The 15,294-nt window shown below is 36.9% G+C and overlaps 3 protein-coding genes across 4 annotated transcripts; 1 reads left to right on the top strand and 2 right to left on the bottom strand.

Moving 5' to 3' along the window:
- Positions 1-727: 727 nt before the first annotated feature.
- LOC306846796 (U5 small nuclear ribonucleoprotein 40 kDa protein) lies at positions 728-6,745 on the bottom strand. Its single transcript, XM_079380412.1, has 10 exons — positions 6,483-6,745; positions 5,647-5,776; positions 5,433-5,526; positions 5,126-5,291; positions 3,060-3,182; positions 2,848-2,968; positions 2,185-2,267; positions 1,277-1,338; positions 1,091-1,194; positions 728-966 (listed from the first exon to the last, which is right to left on the bottom strand). The coding sequence occupies exons 1-10, from the start codon at positions 6,591-6,593 to the stop codon at positions 917-919; spliced, it is 1,044 nt and encodes a 347-aa protein (XP_079236538.1). The 5' UTR covers positions 6,594-6,745; the 3' UTR covers positions 728-916.
- Positions 6,746-6,785: 40 nt separating this feature from the next.
- Positions 6,786-11,317, top strand: LOC306847096 (zinc finger CCHC domain-containing protein 17-like). 2 transcript variants are annotated; one of them, XM_079380869.1, is made up of 8 exons: positions 6,786-6,846; positions 7,214-7,293; positions 7,805-7,862; positions 7,953-8,053; positions 8,230-8,321; positions 8,442-8,542; positions 10,474-10,598; positions 10,747-11,317. In XM_079380869.1, the coding sequence occupies exons 2-8, from the start codon at positions 7,219-7,221 to the stop codon at positions 10,900-10,902; spliced, it is 708 nt and encodes a 235-aa protein (XP_079236995.1). In that variant the 5' UTR covers positions 6,786-6,846; positions 7,214-7,218; the 3' UTR covers positions 10,903-11,317. The 2 variants fall into 2 exon arrangements, with proteins under 2 accessions (XP_079236995.1, XP_079236994.1); XM_079380868.1 differs by having other exon boundaries at positions 6,798-7,041; positions 10,747-11,230.
- LOC306847097 (fatty acid-binding protein, heart-like) lies at positions 11,312-15,015 on the bottom strand. The gene is made up of 4 exons (XM_079380870.1): positions 14,853-15,015; positions 12,203-12,375; positions 11,766-11,867; positions 11,312-11,592 (listed from the first exon to the last, which is right to left on the bottom strand). The coding sequence occupies exons 1-4, from the start codon at positions 14,923-14,925 to the stop codon at positions 11,539-11,541; spliced, it is 402 nt and encodes a 133-aa protein (XP_079236996.1). The 5' UTR covers positions 14,926-15,015; the 3' UTR covers positions 11,312-11,538.
- Positions 15,016-15,294: the final 279 nt, after the last annotated feature.

Genomic DNA, 15,294 nt, shown 5'->3' with positions numbered 1-15,294 from the left:
AAGGTGATATTCAAAAAACAGTCCAAAAGAAATCTAAAAGTATTTATATGTTCATATTGGACCCCAATCCACATTCAAATTCTAATAGGTTTTCTGGGTTTTTATTTGAACCCTTAAACAAAATAAAAACAGATATATGTCAAGGTGAAGAAGAAATATTTTAGATCACTAAGCTAGGTTATGACACTGAGCATGTAAAAAAAGTCAAATGTTTTTGATGACCTTGTCATAATGCATAATATACATATAATAATTGTATATAAGAGTTATATAAGTGCATGTGGTTTTTATTTCTTATATCATTCTTGATAACATAGATTATCAGATCTCAGTCATCAACTGGTTGTATGTGACCCTGGACCACAAAAACAGTTATAAGGGTAAATTTATTGAAATTGAGATTTATACATAATCTGAAAGCTGAATAAAAAAAGCTGAAAACAAATCTAAATATTGAGAAAATTGCCTTTAAAGCTGTCCAATTTTACTAATCAATTTTGTTTTGAAGTTTTGATATATTTAAGGTAGAAAATGTACAAAATATCTTCATGGAACATGATCTTTACTTAATATCCTAATGATTTCTAGCATAAAAGAAAAATCAATAATTTTGACCCATACAATGTATTTTTGGCTATAGCTACAAATATACCCCAGAGACTTAAGACTGATTTTGTGGTCCAGGGTCACAAATACCATATTTCTAACACAAAGACAGTGCACATGCTAATTATAGAAACAGGTTTATTAAAAGCATAAAAAAAGCCAACGTTAATCCCCCCCAACTGTTCCTCACTGTTTTCAAATCAAACACTAATGGCAAAAGTCCAAATCATATCCCCCTCTACCAATCCTCTTCTCACTCTCACATTCAGACACAGTCACATAAACAGCATTCGCACACACAAACACACAGTTATTGAATCTCTCCGATGTAGAGGCGCTTATCACTGGATCCAGAGAGAACTGTGGGAGACATAAAATAATGGAGTCACAAATGGAGCACAAATGGGTAAACGGTATGGAAGAAATGTGCTACTTTTACAATTCCAGATATGCATAATAGTTTAATAAAATATATATTTTTTACCAATTGGTTCTTCTGGATGGAAAGCGACCTCATTCACAGACCCAGCATGACCAGGGAGCTTATAAAGGATCCTACGGGATGTTGTGTCCCAAATATACACAAACCTACAGCACAAACACACTGCCTTAACCTCAAACATAATCGTACTGTACAAACACTGCATAAACCACACAAAAATGCCCCTACCTGTCAGCAGAACCAGCTGCAATCTTACTCCCATCAGGAGACCAAGAGCATCTGAGAAGATTCTAAAAGACCAAAAAAAAAAAAAAACTTTAAATACAAATGAGCTTCCAGCTCAGCGTCAGTAAAGTTTACTAAAAGAATGAACTGATAATTCACCCTGACTGAAAGTCTAGCCTAAAAAATATTTCACAGCAAACACAGTGGAAATTATTTCCCTGAAGGAGTGGATGGCAGATCTACAATGGCCTTCATAATGATATTAATTATAATATTTCTTGAATAATTATTAATCAAAGTTACATTTATGCATGTTAGAGAATAAGTTGATTATGGCTTTAGTCTGCCTTTCTACTCTCTAAGAAGCTGCTCTCATTGTGTGTGTAACCATGCTATGTGTGTTAGTATCTGTCTGTAAAGGGAGAAGCTCAGACAGTCCCAGGACAAACGTTCCGCTCCCGATGTCCAGCGTATCAGATATACGTCTTTGGAGAGACGTATTGCGTCGGACCTCTGATCACTTGTCACTAAAATAGTCATCAGAAGATATGCTTCAAGCTTGCGTCCATATGTGGAAATTTGTTTAAGTTTATCTAGGTTTTAGAACCAATCAGAATTTTGATGACTTATACACTGATGCAATTAGCAACCTCTGTCTGGGTATAATTGTGGTGTTTTTGAATTGTAAAGCAGGGCAGCCTACGAACTCCATCGTGAGTGTTAAAGCTGACTTCTGCTGATGAAACTGCAAACTATTTCTTCAGTAAATTTCTTTAATTAATTGCAATCTGACTCCTGGTCTTTGGTCATCATACCTGGTCCATGGGTTTTAACTGTTATTCCCCAACATCCCTCGTTACAAACAACTCAGATAATCTTATTTGTAAATATGCAGAGAGAATTGGACTTACCTTCTCAAAGTTATGGACATTTCCCTGAAAGATCTTCACACACCTCTCCTTTGGTGCAAATGGACGGATATCCCAGACACGCACTGTTCCAGACAATTATAAAACATCATGTAGTAGATGTACTCAGTTATTACACATTAATAACATTCAAAAGTTTGGGGTCAGCAAGTTTTGTTTTTTTGGGGAAATTAATACTGAATTCAGCAAGGACATACTAAATTGATCAAAAGTGTCAGTAAAGATATTTATAATGTTTCAAAATATTTTTATTTTAAATACATTCTATGCTGATTTAATCGAAGATTACAGAAAGAATTAGAAGAATTCTATTTAATCAAAAAATGAATCAAAGTTTCCACAAACTTGTTAAACATTAAGAAACATTTCTTGAGCACCAGTTTAGCATATTAGAATGATTTTTTTTAAGGATCATGTGACAGGAATAAATAACATTTTTAAATATATTAGAGAACAGTATAGAGAAATAAATTAGAGAACAGTTATTTTATATAGCAATAATATTATTTCACCATATTACTGTTTTTACTGTATTTTTGATCAAATAAATGCAGCCTTTGTGAGCATAATAGACCTTTCAAATACATAAAATCATGACCCCAAACTTTTGATCTGCAGTGTACACGAACACACATTTAGGCTTACCGCTGTTATCCATTGAGTTAGACAGCAGGTAGGACCCGTCTGCACTGAGACTCAGACCTGTCACAGAGTCTCCATGACCCTGCATACTGTAAATCAGCTTGTTCTGTCTGAGGTCCCACACCTGCAACATGAAACACATACACAGGAATAAATACAAATATGAGCAAAAGAGCCCAGACATCAATCGCAGAGTATTGTTGTCGCACACAAACCTTTATGTCGTTGTCGATGCCTCCTGAGATGATCTGGTCACTGGTGTCATTGAATGTCACACTAAGAACCTGATACGTGTTCTGGAATGTGTGAACAGAGGCCTTCTTCCTAATGTCCCACAGCTACAACAACACATGAAAAAAAAATACTGAAGACATTTTTAGACTATCTGAACACTATTAGCCTGACACACAAATGGCTTTCAAATTCTCTCGTTATGTCTATCTAGACATTTCAATCAACATTAAAATGAATAAGCAGCAACCTAAAGACTAGTTGTAACAACTATCAAACATTATCATGATCCAGACATTAAAATGTATTTATTTATTGGCTATACGCCTTTTCATTGGATATTAGAGATTTTAGACATAAATGGGAATGGGTTTGGGACACGAACCAAAGTCATGAGCATCACACAAACAATTTTCAGTTTCTCCTTTAAGCAATAAGGGAGTGCATTTTGACTCTGCCAGTGCTGATGATTTCCTCAGACAGCTCCATGACATTTGATGTGCTCTATGTTTGTGCATTAGTCAATGTTTATATGAATAAAAGTCTATAATAAATCAGTTGTGCCATATAAAGCTGTCATTTCTGTTCAGAAGACTTGGATTGAACCACTTGATTCATACGGGTTACTTTTACCATGTCTATTTGTACTTTTGAAGCATGAAAATTTTGGTTGCAAGGACTTTTACAAACTTTTGTCAAGGTAAGTCTTATGGGTTTGGAACAACAAGCACGAGTGATGACAAAATGTTAATTTTTGGGTGAACTATCCCTTTAATATTATAGCCATGTTGTGTATTAACACAACATTTAACACTGCAGTAGAGCCCTGCACGGGCCTCAAATTTAGGTCCTAGCCCGGCCCTGGCCCGGCCCGTGTCCGACAGCTAATCAGAATTACCAGCCCGAGTCCAACCCGAGCCCGTCTCATGTTTCAGCTATTAAAATAGTTCAGTTTGACAAAGTGATTATATTTCGTTTAGTTTTTTTTCTATTTGTCTTTTATTATTAAAGTAATTTAGAAAAACGTTTGTAGAATTTTTTTCTTTCTTAAAGTAACGACCAAGCGGCAGACCAGGCTGATCATGTTTGATCAATTTAGCCTTCTCAAATAATCACGACTTGCCTAAATTAAAATCTATAGATATACTAAAAAGAGTTCAAGCATACAACGTTTAAACAGTAAACCTAGATAAATGTGCGCTGTATCTAATAGTTTGTGCGGAGAGTCGAAGCTAAAGCGCAGGACATGGAGGCACCAGCGCAATCAATTGCATTGTTTTTTTTTTAATGGAAACAACTTAAAATAGGCCTACGCCGTAATTTTTGCTCATAAGAGTAAAACTGTAAAGGGTCTACTTTTATTTGTGTACACTCACAATATCAACAAAACATTCTTTTATAAAATAAAGAAAACAATGATGCGCTTATGCCATCTCGTCTCGAAAAGGAGCGCTTCACAAAAATGAACCAAAAGTCAGCGAATACATGCCTCACAGACATGATAAATATATCTATAGAAAGCTTTGAATTACTACTCAACAAAATAAATCAAATCAAAAACAAAAACTCTTTCATTACAATCATAATCCGTGAAGATGCACTTCTCTCTAAAGGCGGATCTTCATCTTCATCTTTGCGACACTGACACAGAAAACACTAGTTTATTAGTAAATAATTTAAATATCTCCTTACTATTTCCCCCGGACACATTCATGGCAATTACTTTTGCACCAGCGCGGCAATTTTTTTTTCATCACTAATTGATGAATGTCTAAAATATAAAATTAAGGAGAAACTAAAACAGGCCCGCGGCCCGGCCCGCGACTGAACTATGATGTTAAAAGTGGCCCGAAGCCCGGCCTTAGGGACGTAAAAAAGTCGGGGCCCGGGCCGAAATGCCGGGCTCTATGCTGCAGCTGCACTTCCACTATAACCTTGCCCAGATTAGAAATGTAGAAAATGTAAGAGGTTTTTTTTTTTTGTATCAAAGTCAAGACATGTCACAGACTTCTAGAGAGTTTTGAGTCTAGACTTGGTGGGCTGAATTTACCTTCACAGTTCCATCATCACTGCCTGTACAGGCCAGCTGTGGTCCGCGCCGAGCCGGAAAACATGAGTTCACGAAGGACGTGTGACCTTTCAGACGCTTCACACGCTCCCCTGTCTCACTGTCCCACACACACACTGTCTTGTCCGTACTGGCTGAAAAAAGCAGACTGGAGGACACAAACACACTTAGTATGTGATCGAATGATGCATTTATACAAGAATAATATATAAATCTATAGTGTAAAAGTTTAAAATGACAGTGTAAATGATGCAGGAAGTTTTTAATTTTGTAATTTAGGCAAACAAACCTGCCATCCGTGTTATAATGAAGCTCCATCACAGCTCCACTGTGGCCTTTAAGTGTTGCATAGTTCTCAGAGTCTCCATATACATTCCACAGCACTACAAGAACATCAGACACAACCAACAATAGCAATTCAAACACACATGCAAATCAATACTACCTACACATTAAAAAAGAATAATATATAATAACAAAATAATAAATGTAAAGTGACTCACAGATGAGACGGTCATATCCAGAGGAGGCTAACGTGGCTCCATTGGGGTGAAATTTGCAGCAGTAAACTTCACCTTCGTGACCAGAGAGCAGCATTATAGGAGCCTGCAGACTGGAGCTGCGCGGCGGGCCCTGACATTAACACAAATAGACACGCACACAGATCAATGTTTATGCAGGTGCTGTTATAAATACTCAAGGATGATGAGGGCCCCTTAATCATGCACCCACTAACCTTTGACTGCAGATGGCAGTCTGTTTTGAAATCTAAAATCTGTGTGAATACTTCTCGTTCATATGCACTCATTCATTGTAGTAGTGTCTTTTGTTGTAGTTGATGTTAATTGTGCGGAAAGTGTGTATAATGTTTGCATGATCACATATTGTAATAATAAAAATAATAGGACCTGTTTTGGTTGTGAACGATCCTTTGTTTTTGAATGAATCGGTTGAAAGAATGATTAAATGACTCAATCATAAGACTTGTTTCTGTAGCATTCAGTAGTACTGTTGTGTAAGATACAGAAAATATTAGACACTCTTTAAATAAGAAAGCCTTTAAATTATTATTTTTATGTTCGATATTTGAATTAGAACAAATGTGTCTGTATAGCGTTCAAGTTTATTGAAGAATAATAATAAAACACTAACTTTACTACCGTGACAAAGTAGCCTGTAGAAAAATGCACTGAGCGAATCGCATTTGCTGAATTGATTCAAAAGATTCGAGTCAGTAGGATGAATCACTACACCATAGTCCCTTCACTACAACATAACCAGCATACAAAAGTTTGAGCAGCAGCTAGTCTTTTCTATCTAATTCGGCTCTCAGTCTTACCATAGCAGAGAGCTGCTGGGACTGGGCTGCAGCCACCAGCTCTGTCCGGGGCCTCTTCACTCCGGCGGGAACGACTGCCAACTCTGCGCCGCGCTTCTTCGGTTCGATCATTTTTGTGAAAAATACTCCCAACAATAAATAAAAAAAACGTTCAAAACTATTATCTTATTTTCCAATGAATGAGTTTTTCGAGCCACCGACCACAACCGAGCTACACACGCTCGCCGAGTGAAACACATCCGGTAATACGAAGGCTTCTGATTGGCTGGCTCACGCACAACGCGATCTTATTGGCTACTGTTAAATCTCTGAACCGGAAGACAATGCACTCACGGAACTCATACTTCATCCAAACAGGGGGAATGTAAGTTACTGCGTTGGGATATTTTGTAGCGTCTTAAATAGTAACGTGGCTCTCAGTATTTACACTTTACATTTTTCTTTTATTGGATAATGATTTTTGTAATTAAAACTGCGATAACTTAGCACGTGCATATTGCAGTCGTCTTGTAGATTGTTTTCAAATTACAGTAAACTGTCCTAGACCTGATCCCATCTGGTAAGTTTATTGATCTTGGCATATTCTCATCAGGCATGAGTTGCATAAACACTAATGATGGCATGTTAAATTGCAGTGGTCAGCCTGGATTTGTTTTATGCTCCAGCATGACCAGTTAAAGAACTAAGTTAGTTACAGACAGAAGGCAAACCATACGTGTACCTCTCTGCAGGTGTGATGGCAGAGGAGCGGATGAGAGAGCCAGCTGGTCTGGATGGACTGCCACCAATGTACAGCATTCTGAAGGGAGAGGTTAGATTTAAAAATCCCCATATGTGACCCTGGACCAAAAAACAATCATAAGGGTCAATGTTTTTTTTTTTTTTAGATTTATACATCATCTGAAAGCTGAAAAAAAGCTTTCCGTTGATGTATGGTTTGTTAGGATATGTCAATATTCGGCAGAGATACAATTATTTGAAAATCTGGAATCTGAGCGTGCAAAAAAATAAAAAAAATTGTCGAAATGAAGTTCTTTGCAATGCATATTACTAATCAAAAAATGAAGTTTTTATATATTTACAGTAGGAAATTTACTAAATATCTTCATGGAACATGATCTTTACTTAATATCCTTGTGATTTTTTGGATAAAAGAAAAATCGATCATTTTGCCCCATTCAGTGTATTTTTGGCTATTGCTAGAAATACACCCGTGCTACTTATGACTGGTTTGTGCTCCAGGGTCACATATGCAGAATATAAAATCATATGAAATGTCCTCTTGCTGATTTATTCACCTTCTTGTTTTCTTATTTACATAGGTAGTTTCCGTTACAACATACGGTGCTTTTGTTAAGATTCCAGGATACAGAAAACAAGGTAATGTTGGAGAGTTATCAAGACGTGTGTTCTCATTTAAATGAAGATGAATAGACACATTTTTATGTTTATTTGTGTTTGCATCATCAGGTCTGGTTCATAAGAGTGAGATGTCGTCCTGTCGGGTGGATAACCCTGCTGAAATTGTTGATGTAGGGGAACAAGTGTGGATAAAAGTCATTGGCAGTGAGGTACATTCGATTTGCATGTACACAAATACAACAATAACAATGTCATTTTATTCTGTTACCAACATCATTGCATACGCTAAAAGTGAAATTTATGCACTGATTAAACATTGGTTTAGTGTTCTTATAATTCAGATACAGTATTTTAATCATGCTTTTTGATTTCCATCCACTATCAGATGAAAGGTGATAAAGTAAAACTGTCCTTCTCTATGAAATCTGTCAATCAAGGCACTGGGCGGGACCTAGACCCCAACAATGTTATAGCAGAGTAAGTGGTTTTATGGTACATGAGTGCTTTGTTTGAGCAAGCCAAACCCTGTATTCATAGGAGGCTGATTAAGGTAATTCATAACCATACCAAATTGTGCATAAATAAATATTCACACAGACAGGACGAACGTCGCCGGAGACAGTTCAGGGATCATACTGAGCAGAAGATCACGCTGGAGGCTGTGCTCAACACCACGTGCAAAAAGTGTGGCTGCAGAGGTACATCCAGGTTATGTCAATCTGACCCAGTTCCAGTGTACATTAGACCCTTGTCCCTATTACAAACAACCAATTTTTTTTTATTGTAAACTCAACCCTAATGCTATTTCAACAAAATTCAGCCCCAAATTAAAAGTCATTATTTTCTTTACTACCTTGATATTTAGGTTAAAAAAAAAGAAAATTAACTCTTAATTTAGGCCTTGTTTACACAATGTCTTGATGCTCAATTCCAATTTGTTGCATAAATATCCGATTTTTTTGGCTGTCCGTTTACACGTTCTTTCGATTGTGACCCATATTCAATTCATGTGTTTACACTTACCATACCATCTGAAACATCCCGCATGCGTTGTTGTCATTTAGTGCCTTAGAGAATAATGTGCTGACAAAACGAGTCGAGCAAATTTGAAAAATGAGTTATTTTTATTTTCACATTCTCCATTAAAAGACTCGGACAAAAAATGACTGCTACACCCATTTAAAGTCGATATAGAGTCAGCAAGGTTGATTATGAGAAATATTAACGTTTCCTCTAGTTCTTTTCTTCTTAATAATTAGGCTACTATATTAATAATCACAATATAGCTGTTTTTTATTTTATCTTTCCTATTATAAATAAGAACAGATGGGAAAAAAACAGTATAGGAACAAATAGCCTAGAAAGAAACAAATAACCTTTATCATTTTACATCTAAACAAAAGCATTCATATAGCCTACGAAAAACAAATGATCAAATGTAAAAATCACTTCAGTGTTTTCATTACAAATAAATTGATTATTAAAACTACAAATGCTGTTAAATGAAGTGCTACTACAACCTGCCAAAAGGAACTACGGATGAAAATTAGCCAGTGTCGACTAAATCTGGTGCATTTTACATATTGTTTGTGTTATTAATGTGCACTGTCCCTGATTAAATAAATGAAATTCCCTCTTTTCTTTTAGACTGTTGATAACATTGAGACAGACGGGCTACTGTAATGCACGATTCATATAAAGTTACACATCAGATGTTTTTCTCTATCAGTTCCCCAAGCGTTCACTTAAGACAGAACCGATTATGTTTGTGGGAATACTGTAATTCTATTTATCGAGATCTCTTCAGATGACAGTCAGCGCGAGAAGCGAGCGGAGAAATGTAATCCTAAAACTAATTTTTATGAAAACCTAAAAATCGACTTTTTTTTGTTTTTGTTTTGCCTGTAGCTCAAAATGGCCCGTGCGCATTTGCACTCATTTTGCTAGCATGGGTCCCGTAAAACGTCCTTAAACCGCGGATGCCTCAGAAAATCCGATCTGCCTGTTTACATGAGTCGCATTGGCACATATTTGATTGATTTCCACATATGAATGATGGCTGAAACTATGGAAGCCCGTTTCCACCAATGAATAAAAAATAAAACAAGGCAATTGCGACTTTTTATCTCACAACTCTGAGTTTCTCGCACCATAGGAAACCACTCTCCGTGTAAGGCTTTGCAGTCCTTTGTTACACTGGCGTTCAAAAGTTTGGGGTCAGATTTTTAAAATCTCTTAAGCTCACCATTTATTTGATAAAAAATACAGTAAAAAGAGTAAAATTTTAAAATATTATAATGTAATTTAATTTTAAAATGCAGTTTATTCCTGTGATGGTCCGTTCATTACTCCAGTCTTCAGTGCCACGTGATCCTTCAGAAATCGTTCCGATATGGTGCTCAAGAAATGTTACGTAATACTACTAATGTTGATAATAGTATTAAGTATAATATTATTAACAGTTGTGCTGCTAAATACTTTTGTAGAAATTGTTATACATTGCGTATCAGTTTTAGATTTCACATTCATTGTCTTTACTTGCAGATTGTACTGTTAATCCCTGAACACCTGTTATGACTGTGCTGGTTTATGTTATAAATAATGACCTGTATGTCTGCTTATATGTAAGGTCACTTTGCAAAGGACTGCTTCTCCCAGCCTGGACTGCAGTACAGTTTAGTCCCAGAAGAAGAGGAGGCGCAGCCACCACAGACCAGTCAGCAAACCCAATCAGAGCCCCAGAAACGTAAAAAGGTACAGACACACCCCTTTGACAACAAAATTATTGCACCAGATAACATGCTGTTTTACTTGCCAACTTCTGCAACAGTGCCCTATTGCGGACATCTTGATCTGCCTTTCATTTGCAAGCTCATGACACTTCTTTGCATTTTTCCTGCAGGAAAAGAAGGTAAAGAAAGAAAAGAAGAAAAAGAAAGAGAAGAAAAGAAACGGCTCTTCATCTGATAGCAGCGAAGAAGATGCTAAACGGCCACGACATTCACACACACATTCAGAAAAGAAGAAACACAAGAAACACAAACACAAGACAAAGTGATTATTTGGTTTGCAAAACTGTAGCGATATGCAAGTACAAGCTTGTGCAAGATTGCATTTTCTTTTTTTGCATGTATATCAAGATTAAATGTATCTGATCGATTTTGGAATGTATTTTTTTGTTTGACCATTGAAAGTGACTGGATTCATGTGTGAAGGTTAAAAGTTTCGCTGCACAACCTCCGAATGGCCTTTCACCCAGAAACACACTGAAACGAGAGCCAGTCACTTGATTTAGAGCACATGCATGTCACCCAGCAGACACTGGAACACACTTAAATTAGAAGGACCTCACGGAAATATAACAGTGTGTTACACAGAGTCCTGTTAAAAAAGTAAAAAAAAAAAAACACGGCCCAGCACTAGAGCACATGATGGAAATGTTGACACAATACATTGCACAAGGTTAATTTGGAGGAAATGTCATTTATTGTAGGCCAAAGGCATAAGCCATAACACTGACAGAAGAAGCATATCACACACCCAGAATACAAGCTCAAATACAGATCTGGAGGTATGATGTTGGAATTTTATTCAGCGTTTGAGGAACGGTGCAAATGAAATGGATGAACACCACAGAAAAACCATTGGAAATGCACATAACCATTAATGAGGACAGATTGGGACAGGTTTCCCTTTATTCCGCCTTTACATAGTGTCGTGTGGAGACAACGTCGCCAAGTGTCAATGTCTGTTGATAAAGAGAGAGGTTGGCCTGTTGATATATATTCATTCAGTCAAACACCCATAAATATTGGCAAAAGTTAATTACTAAATGGGCAGCAGAACATGTTTTGCTCTTGCTGACTCATAATTCTGTTCCCAACCGAAGAGGTACTTACTGTAAGTGCACACAATACTAACCAGAGTTAGGATGTTGTCATTGACTTCTCGGACCAGGGTCGTCTCGTTACCATCCCATTTCTGAACATGAACCAATTTGCCTCCGTCTAAAGTAATCAAGGACTGATGGACAAACAGAAACAATAGGGTAAAGGTAATAAGACAAACAGTTCTTACTTGGAAAATGGACTAATTTTTACTCTTGCTACCCGGGAGCAGCGATGAGTGACGTTTCTATGTCTACAATTAATGATTGACCCGAGGAATGTCACGGGATAGGTCAATCTCCCATTGGGCCTTCTAAGAAACCCTTGTATCCCACCAACAAAACCCTATTGTGTTAAACATCTATCACCCAATTCACAATGTGTCAGGCATGAAATTCTGCATGCCTTTAGCAATCTCGAAGTGCAGGACTATTGAAAGTGGGACTAATGTGTGCTCTGTGCACATATTACCTTAACTTTGCGGTCATCTGCAGTGGTCTCGTCAAATTCCTCTCCCAGTTTGAAATTGATTTCTGTGGTTTTGAATGTGCTGACAGTCTTAAGTGTGATGACTTTGCCCTCCATGGAGATGACGGTCGTAGGTTTGGTCATACTGCCAACCTGACGCGTGGCAAAGCCCACACCTGATAAATAGACATAACACACACTTTAGAAGAGGTATGAAGTCATTTATACAATTCACATGCAGGGGAATTCACATGGACAACATCAAGAACCAAAGATAATTTGGTATGTACTGTAAAGAAGTTAAAAATGATATTAAGTATATTAAATCATTTATAAAACATTTACATTTTACAAGTTTTAAACAGATTTTTTTTTTTTTTAGAGCCAGTTACTTTTAAAATTTGGTCATATACTCTAAATAAGCTGAAAACTACGGAAGTTCTAAGCGGCCATGCATTATTATAAATTTTCTGTATTGTTTTCTCGTGATCTCGACATAACGAAAGTTGTTTTCTCGTTATCACGACTTAATTTTCTCTGTGTATTCGGCATGAGAAAATGCTATAGAAGCAGCATCATCACAGCATCATGGATGATATTCGCTTTTACTTTGATCAGGGACTCACTCAAACTGAAATAGCTCTTTGTCTGTCAGTGATTGACGACTTACACATAAGTGTTCGACACTTGAGAAGGAGGCTGTCGGGTCTGCAACTATCGTCGAAGACAATATAGCGACCCTGATTTTCTCACGATAACTACAATTACGTTGTGAGAAAACGGTTTTTACGTTGAGATCAACAACTTTCGTTATGTCGAGATAAGACAAAACAACTTTCGTTATGTCGAGATCACGAGAAAATTAAGTCGTGATAACACAAAACAACTTTCGTTATGTCGAGATAACGACAAACCAATTTTCGTTATGTCGAGATCACGAGAAAATTAAGTCATGATAACGACAAAACAACTTTTGTTATGTCGAGATAACGACAAACCAATTTTCGTTATGTCGAGATCACGAGAAAATTAAGTCGTGATAACGATAAAGCAACTTTCATTATGTCAAGATAACGACAAAACTTTCATTATGTCGAGATCACGAGAAAATTAAGTCGTGATAACGAGAAAACAACTTTCGTTATGTCGAGATCACGAGAAAATTAAGTCGTGATAACGAGAAAACAACTTTCGTTATGTCGAGATCACGAGAAAATTAAGTCGTGATAACTAGAAAACAACTTTCGTTATGTCGAGATCACAAGAAAATTAAGTCGTGATAACGATAAAGCAACTTTCATTATGTCAAGATAACGACAAAACTTTCGTTATGTCGAGATCACGAGAAAATTAAGTCGTGATAACGAGAAAACAACATTCGTTATGTCGAGATCACGAGAAAATTAAGTCGTGATAACGAGAAAACAACTTTCGTTATGTCGAGATCACGAGAAAATTAAGTCGTGATAATGCGAAAACAAGACAGAAAAATTATAATAATGCATGGCCGCTTAGAACTTCCGCAGAAAACAAACTTTTGTATTTAAAATTCTAAAGTCCTTATTTTTATTTTTTTTAAGTAAAATAAAAAAATCTAAAGGATTTTATTAAATAGTCTTTAAATATGAAATATATTTTCTAATCATTTTAAAATTAAAAATAATTCTAAAAGGGTCTGCAATTTATTAGAGAAAATTCAAATTAAGAAAGATCATCTGCATAGCTTAAAGGCAGAATAGTAATAATTAAACAAAGATTGCATATATATATATTCAGGGGTTAGTCACGAATGAACACGTCTGCAAATAACCAAACTCTGGAACGGTCAAAATGGTCAAATCAGCACACGTGCAGTTTTGGGAGAATGCAGCAATTACTATTGATTTGTTCAGCAAATACTGTGAGGATGTATGTGTGCAAATGCAGGTGGGGCAGACTCTTCTTTGACCACAGATAAAGAGCGAAAAATCAGAGTTCATTGGAGTTGAAACTGGTTGGTCGAAAGACAAATAATGCCCACTTTGTTTCAACCACACTTGCCTCCCTCCTTCCCTCTATTTGTATCTCCATACAGTTGCACACTGATTGATTTTTCCCCTTCATCTTCCGCTCTTAAGCTACAAGTCACTCAACACTACTTTAAAATCACAGAGACTACACAACTGGCTAAAAAAAATGGCCAGCAAGCATCTCTATAGACATTTCCATATGTTTTGTGTAATGGGTTTTGGGTCATGATATAGTTCAAGTTCTGTAGGCAGTATTTTTTTTTTCCTCAAAAAACAAGTTGGCAAAATAAAGGCCTCATTGTATTTTATACAAAACGACCGCAGTTGCTCTACAGTCACACGTGGTTGTAGCATGAATCTGGGTGTGTGTGTGAAAGCACATGTGTGTGTGAGCTTCATCAAGGGAACCCTCCCTGCACCACATGTACTCCATCTTAAACACACCCATATACACACACACACATAGCAGCACACGTGCACCTGCACAATAAATGCTCCTCAGATCACATTTCCCACTCTGAAGCTATCAGAAACACACACCCAATTTACATGTGCTTACTTGCATCAAAAAGGCACACCCTATGTTTAGCAGTAAAGCAATACACACCGCATACATCCACAGCATTTACCCCCTCCTTACTCACCGAGGGCTTTCATGTAGTCATCGAAATTCTTGCTCTCCTTTAAGTTCCATGAGCCAACAAAAACGTCTGCCATGTTTAGAGCTGAGTGAGAGAACAAGAGTAAAGAATGAGAGCAAGAAAGAAAGAGTGAGTAAGAGAAGAGGGTAAGACAGCACCACTGAGCTCCTGAAATCTTACTGGCTGATTTATAACTGCTGTTTGTGATGTCATCACTACAAGCTTGGGGGGGTGGATGGGGAGGAGCGATGCCAAGAGAGAAGAGGAGAGATGACAGACAGGCACGAGGGGGGTCAGACAGATGGGGAGTTGGGAATTGTAGGACAATCAATTGTGAAAGATAGAATAAAGAAAAATTAGGAAGTCAAGGGATGGTGCAAGACATTCGAAAGCATTTCGAATGTCTATTTGAGTTTCTAATTTGAATTTGACTTTAAAAATGTCT

The sequence above is a fragment of the Barbus barbus genome (genome assembly GCF_936440315.1).
Source record: "Barbus barbus genome assembly, chromosome: 27".
In the NCBI taxonomy this organism is placed as follows: Eukaryota; Metazoa; Chordata; class Actinopteri; order Cypriniformes; family Cyprinidae; genus Barbus; species Barbus barbus.
The sequence above is the reverse complement of the archived record's forward strand: the minus strand, read 5'-3'. Positions and strand labels throughout refer to the sequence as shown.